The sequence below is a fragment of the Alosa alosa genome, chromosome 6, assembly GCF_017589495.1.
Source record: "Alosa alosa isolate M-15738 ecotype Scorff River chromosome 6, AALO_Geno_1.1, whole genome shotgun sequence".
NCBI lineage: Eukaryota > Metazoa > Chordata > Actinopteri > Clupeiformes > Clupeidae > Alosa > Alosa alosa.
In genome coordinates this window covers 32354884-32362045 of record NC_063194.1, presented here as the reverse complement: position 1 = coordinate 32362045, position 7162 = coordinate 32354884, and the positions used below count along the sequence as shown (strand labels likewise).

At 41.7% G+C, this 7162-nt stretch overlaps 1 protein-coding gene across 1 annotated transcript in view; it reads right to left on the bottom strand.

Annotated features, from left to right (window-relative positions):
- LOC125295930 (serine protease 33-like) overlaps window positions 1–6876 on the bottom strand; it is a 33104-nt gene extending 26228 nt beyond the window's left edge. The window contains exon 1 of the mRNA XM_048245513.1: window positions 6745–6876. Coding sequence (XP_048101470.1) covers window positions 6745–6876 — 132 coding nt within the window. The remainder of the gene's footprint in view (window positions 1–6744) is intronic.
- Between the last annotated feature and the right edge of the window lie 286 nt (window positions 6877–7162).

Here is a 7162-nt window from a genome sequence, read left to right as displayed (position 1 = left end):
CCATCTCAGTTGCATCAGTTTTCTAATTTTGAAGGTTCTAAAACATTATTATGCTTCACTGAATCCTTCTCGTTTCCTTTCATTTGTCCAGCTAACTTTTCCATTGAAACTAGCCATTTATGATGGATTACACACTCGACATTCTGAAATGTCCTGCACGATCAAGGCCAAATTAAGTTATCACGCAGCCACTGTGTCAGCAGCATGAGTACTGATGGGTGACGGTGCGTTTCTGATGTCAGATTATTATGTAGGCTAGCCTACTAGACTGTTCTCACGTTGCAGCGCTTTACTTTTATGAAGTAGCATTAATCAAAATGAGAGGCAGAGGGGGATTAATTATAATAATAAACGATTTATGTATTGACAATGACTTTTCTGTTGCTCAGTCTTTATCAGTTCCTCATCAAATAAATTAAAAGAGGCTAAAAGCCCAATAAATGTGCCACACGTAATAGCCGAATGTAAGATAGGCTTGCCTATCCCATTTCAATTAGGCAGCACTACACCACCATGAACAAGCTGTCATTAAGTGTTTGCGTTTAGTAGTCACTTTTATGGCGTGACGTTTCTTGGGCATTTAGCTTCACCATCACGTCAAGTTGTAACGTAGGCAGCAAAAGTGGGATATAGTGCAACTGCTTCCCCAAAACAATTCCTCCATAACTGTGTATTTAATCGTTTGATATGTGGATAACTTTCAGTGGACTAAACAAAAGGTAAATATTTTGTTATCACAAGGCTAGCTGGTTTGTTATATGGCGAAGCATATAGCCAACTTTGTTTGCAGCAGTGAAGCTGAGTTTGTTGTTAACATTGTTGGTAACTGTCAGGGAATTTAACCCCAACATATAGATACAAGAACCACAACACGTAGTATGGCTTTGCCCACAAACTCTGGTACCAAGAGGAGAGCCTGCTAATGTAGCCTATGGAAGAATTCCTCACACCATCAGTCTCTGACTCTGCAGCCCAAAAGCTGTGTATTTTATTGTACAGATGCACACAGAAAATAGGAAGCAAGACATTGCGACTTCATTGTGACATACTCTTATCTCACCCACACACACACACAGACAGGGTGCAGTTCCTGTCTGTCTGGGTGCACACTTAACTTGTACTCTCTGTTCTTAGAACTCAGCACAACAACATTTAACTTGAACTCTATTCTTAGAACTCAGCACAACAATATTTCTGCTTACACAAATGGTTATACAATGATAATAATTTCCTTACAGTAACGTAAACGTTTCTTCAGTTAGGAGCAGTAGCCTACTGTTTTTTTTATGTTCATTTTCATTGGCAAAAGCTAGCCTAATATGCATGAGAAACTATTTGAGGGAGCTGCAGCTGTTAGCATCAGCACGATCATATTAACACAGCAGGCACTAGCCCAGTGAAGGATCGTGTAAACCCCATCCCCAGAAACCAGTTTCAAACCAAGCTTGCGCTGATATGATGCATGATCACTGATCAAATTGCTATTTTCTGACAGGATGAGCACAACCATGCAGGTTCTCTGAATCTCAAGCTCTTTAGCCTTGCACAGGGGTGGGCAAACTTTTTGGCTCAAGGGCCACATTGGGTTTTGAAAACTGGCCGGCGGGCCGCACAACACCCCCCCCCCCCCTACATTTTTTATAGCCTATAATTTAGTATGAAACGTATTTGTTTTAAAATATGAATTGCTTAAAAATGGTGCTAATTTTATGCTGTTTAACAAATGTATAAATTGTGCACTGTCGCTTTAAGACAGTCGCTTTAATTCACGCTTTTTCTCAATGATCTTCTGTTCGCTTATGGCTAGTGCTGTACCTACAGTTGGCCCCTCTCACAGTTTTAAATGGTCAGTAGTGGGAACTACTGTTGCCTTCATGATTTCCTTTAAAAAACTTCTTATAAGAAGGAGATATTAATTATCAACAATGACAAGCCAGCTGGAACCTGCGGCTCTCTCTCCTCCTCGGAGTGCAGACGCTCCCCCCATTAAATGGATCGCATAATGTTCACGTTAGATCTGCTGCAAAGGAGATAACTAAGAGTTAACTTAGTTTAACATGATGTTATCTCTATTTAACATGATGTTTTGACATTGACATAATGTTCTCTAAGAGAGTGAAAAGCAGTTTGCAGTAAAGCTAACCAACGCCGCTCTATCGCAGGAAAAAAAAAATAGCGAGCAGCCTGATAACCAAATGAAATGCCTCGGGGCCGGATGAAAGTGCTTGGCGGGCAGATCCGCCCAAGGGCGTGCAGTTTTGCTCCACCCCTGGCCTAGCATCTTAATGCTGGATTCACAGCACGGTGAATGACAAACGGTGACAAAATGCTGTTGTTTATGAGTTCATATCATCAAGGACTATATCACGTTTTATATGTTATTATGATCACTCGCATCGCATTACCATGGGGTTACTGTGTAGGTAGTGCTACGGTTAACTTAACATAGATAGATAGATACTTTATTGATCCCCAGGGGAAATTCAAGATTACACTGGAGAGATGTTAAAAAACTTTTAAACTTTTGTTTTATTCTCCCGAGACGCTAGCTACTTAACCTCCTGAGACCCGGGGTATAAATTTGAATGCATTTTTTATTTCTCTCAGTTATTTTGGTTTATTAGGGCTTCATGAGTATACAAAATAAATTTCACCTCTGTACATCAAGTAGTTTTGAGAAAAGTGATGTCCCTCATTTGAGGACATTGGGTCTATTTTACCATAAACACAAACTAAATCGCCATTGTGTAACAAAGTGTAACTCTGTTTATTTCATCAGAATAGAATAGAGTTAAGAGTAAAAAACAAAAGTATAAAGTGTGTGTGTGTTTGTTTGTTAGTGTGTGTGTGTGTATGTGTGTAAAGGCAGGTAAAAGGCCATAGCATAATACACAGGTACATGTGGAGAGAGCGGCACCCCATGTATTTCAATTGAATTTTTTTTAAAGTAACAAAACATAAACAATGAAATTAAACACTAAATTCAAGGATGTGCAAAATAATGCAAACTGTGTGTGTGTGTGTGATAGTATGGCACCCTGGAGGTGTCATTGCAAGATATTTTGTGTGTATATCAAGATAATGTGCACTCATTTTACTAAAAATGTGTGTAATTTAGCTAAATGCAAGTACAGTTTAGCTATGAGCCCACAATTTAGTAAAATGAGCACACTATTTATGAAACTGAGCACATCATTTGCTAAATTCAGTGCACATTCTAGTACAATGAGAGCATGATTTAGCAAAATTAGCTATTTTTGTCAAATGAGCTCACAGTTTAGTAAAACGAGTGAACTATTTACTAAAAAGAGTGGACAATTTAGTAAAATGAGCACACTATGTACTAGAATGAGTGCACAACTCAGTAAAATGAGCGCATGATTTAGTAAAACGAGCGCATATTCATTGGAACATATAATTAAAAAAATCAATTTTAAGTTTAGTTGACAAAACTGTGTGAAAACAACAGTGCAAAATGCAAAAAACAATGTGTGTGCATGTATGTATTCGAAACGGCTAAACTTTTAGAACTAGCACCATAGGACTATTATGTGGAAGCAATCTGGAAGCACACATTTTAAGTCCCGATGTCCTCAAATGAGGACATAAAAGATAAAAGCTTCCTGATGTGTTACAATAAAAAATAAATGTGAAAAATGTATGCCATATCATACTAGAACTGTTAAAGGAGAATTCCAAAAATAATTCAGTGGAAATGCATGGATCCCTTTTATCATACCTGTTCATTCTTACTCGCTGTTCGAATTTATCGCGGGACTAAATTCAAGATGGCTGCAAACGCTTAAACTCTCGCGGAAGATACTGTCTGTATAAATCGCCTTGTAAGTAAACTACCAGTGCTTTTTCAAAGTTCTCAATGTCTCGTTTTAAATGTCAGGGCCCCTCGGAAGTCTACCAATGAAGTGTGGGAGATACATTGAGCCTCGTAAATGGGTGTAAACAGTGATTTATTTGCATGGCTTAGCCCGGATGCAAGCACCACTATTGAAAAAAGCTGTTGGTAGCATCGCTAACTAGCGCCAGATTTTGGAGTGCAGGGGACAAGCCGAGATGGGCTATGAGACATAATGTTCACATTCGGTATCATGTTTCAATACACTTTAGGTCAATATCAATAATCGAATTCTCCTTTAATAAGCATGAATAAACAAGTTTCAACCCTATAAATTACAATGGCACTTTTACCATGACGACAGTTGTCATGTGCCGTTGATAAAACATTTAGGTTGATATCGACGCCATCTTGTTTTTTCCCAATATAGTATAATGTGCTTTTATTACCACTAACTGGTGCAAAAAACTGTCATGATATGAGGGCAACAGAAATGTATTCAGAATATTGAAGTAGAAAGTCCTGCAAAGCCTAAATGTTATGTCCTCATACGAGGACGCAGGGTCTTAGGAGGTTAAGGTAGTTTGCTCATTATCTCAGATCAGTGAAGAACTACCAGAGAAAACATTGGGGAGAAAACTCAAACAAGTTAATGTTAGACTTAGACTAGCTGTGTTACAGTTTCTTCGCTGCAAAAATTAAAATCTCCATGCGCTTTTGTAGGCTACACGCAGTCTCAAAACACTGTTTACAGCTCTTGAGTCACGCATCAGGCCTAGGGTCATTTTTTTTTATAACCCATAATTTAGATAGGCCTAGGCTACACTCATGGGGTGGGTGCTATTGCGCTTTTCTAAAGAATCTCCCGTCTTGGTTTTGTAGAGAAATTAATATTAAGTGACACATACGTAAAAGGGAGAAAAAAAAGGTCATCTTCTGATATTTAGCAGGCTATGGTCTGGAATTTAATTTAATATTGTTGTAATGGTAGGATAACTACACAGTTTACACAAAAATTACACTGTGTTATACATATTGTATATCAATGCATTTATTGTCTGTCAATTACCCAAAATTGTGGCTCTGTCTCTCATTGAACAGTAGCTTATTTAATGCATTCTAATGCATTGTCAATCACTTCCGGGAACTTTTTGAAGTTTACATGAACCACGTGACCTTAATTAATTTTGAACACCCATTGTCGCAACTCTACCTTTATATGGCTCTGCTCTATGGGACTCACCTGTGTCATTAACCTGTGTCTTTAACATTGGGACACCCCTGTGCCATTAACCTGGGTCTCTATGGGTCTCAACTGTGTCTTTACCTCACCTGGCCTGGATTTAGCTACTAATATGCTACTCATAAGTCACATGCATTTGTACAGGCCTGTATGTGTGTGTGTGTGTGTGTGTTTGTGTGTCAATCACTGAAGTATTGTTGACAGTGCAGTTTGAATGAAGGTGTTCACACACCCTTGTTAATCCCTGGCAGTATAACAATACGACCCCATTTTCAAGCACGCGAGAAATGTTAAAACACTCTTTGTGTTCACATGTAAACACCTGAAACTGCAACACACACACACAAACACACACACACACACACACACCAGTTTACCAGTGCAACTTACTGTACTCATTCTGTGCTGTCAGGTTTCATTTGCTGTTCGTTTGTCATTTTGTGTTTGCACGACTAACAAGCTCCAACCCATCCATAGGTCTCCAGGGCAACCAGAGCTAACATCAGGCACAGGCAATTCTGTCTCTGATAAGAGAGAGAGAGAGAGAGAGGGGAGAGGGGAGAGAGAGAGGGAGGGAGAGGAGAGAGGGGGAGAGAGAGAGAGAGAGGGAGGGAGAGGAGAGAGGGGAGAGAGAGAGGAGGGAGAGGAGAGAGGGGGAGAGAGAGAGAGAGAGGGAGGGAGAGGAGAGAGGGGAGAGAGAGAGAGAGGGGAGGAAAAAGGGAGAGGGAGGGAGGGAGAGGGGGAGAGAGAGAGGGAGGGAGAGGAGAGGGGGAGAGAGAAGACAGAGGAGAGAGGGGAGGAGAGGGGAGAGAGAGGAGAGAGGGGAGGAGAGAGGAGAGAGAGGAGAGAGGGGAGGAGAGAGAGAGAGGAGGAAAGGAGAGGAGGAGGAGGGGAGAGAGAGAGGGAGGAGAGGAGAGAGGGGAGAGAGAGAGAGAGAGGAGGGAGAGGAGAGAGGGAGGAGAGGAGAGAGGGGAGAGAGGAGAGAGGGGAGGGGAGAGGAGAGGAGGAGAGGAGAGAGGGGAGAGAGGAGGAGAGGAGGGAGGAGGAGAGGGAGGGAGGAGAGAGGGGGGAGAGAGAGAGAGAGGGAGGGAGAGGAGAGAGGGGGAGAGAGAGAGAGAGAGGGGGAGGAAAAATAAAAAGAGAGAGGGAGAGGGGAGAGAGAGAGAGAGGGAGGGAGAGGGGAGAGAGGGAGGGAGGGAGGCCGTGGGCTCAGGTCCAACTCCCCTGGCCCCTCACCTGTCAAACAGTGAAAACAGTTACGCTGATCAGAGGAGCGGCGCAGACAAATGTATTCTTCAGCCATTAGAGTAATATTACAGCAGAAAAGTGCCTTCAAAGCAGGCTGGATAAAAGATCAGAGCCTGATCTCTTTTACACACACACACACACACACACATACCATTAACACACATACACACACCATTAACACACACTCCACACATAAATACACTTTACACTCCACACACATAGACACACACTCCACACATACATACACACAAACACACATCCCCCTCTCCTCTCCTCTCCTCTCCTCTCTCATCTTCCTCTTCTGAGGAGCTGTGTCACAGGATGACATCAGACCTTTATTTATTGAGCTGGATCACAGTGACATCACTCTCATGGAATATCACTCTGTTCCGGATCTCACCGCTGGGACGGTGGGCTCGGAGTAACAGGATCCTACCTCGCCGCTGGACTCTGGACATGACAGCAGAGACAACAGGAAGTCCAGAAACAGCAGGCTGCAGTGTTGGTTTACCAGCTCCGATGCTGTCCCCATCAAGTCCCTGACCCTCCCCACCCGTGACGTTTCCAAATTATATCCTATCTGTAACTCTTATAAACTCTACTGTAAAGAACAGATGAGTTCTGTAACTCTAATAGACTCTAGTCTACTATAAATGCGGTCAAGTCTGCTTTTTGCTTTGACTGATAAATACCAATAAAGCTATGTCAACATGTTGTGTCAAGTTTATACACGTTGACATAACTTAACCTAGCTTAAAACAGCAAGATGATTTGGCTAGGTTATGTTGTGTGTGCTAACATAGTAGTTGAGTCACAAC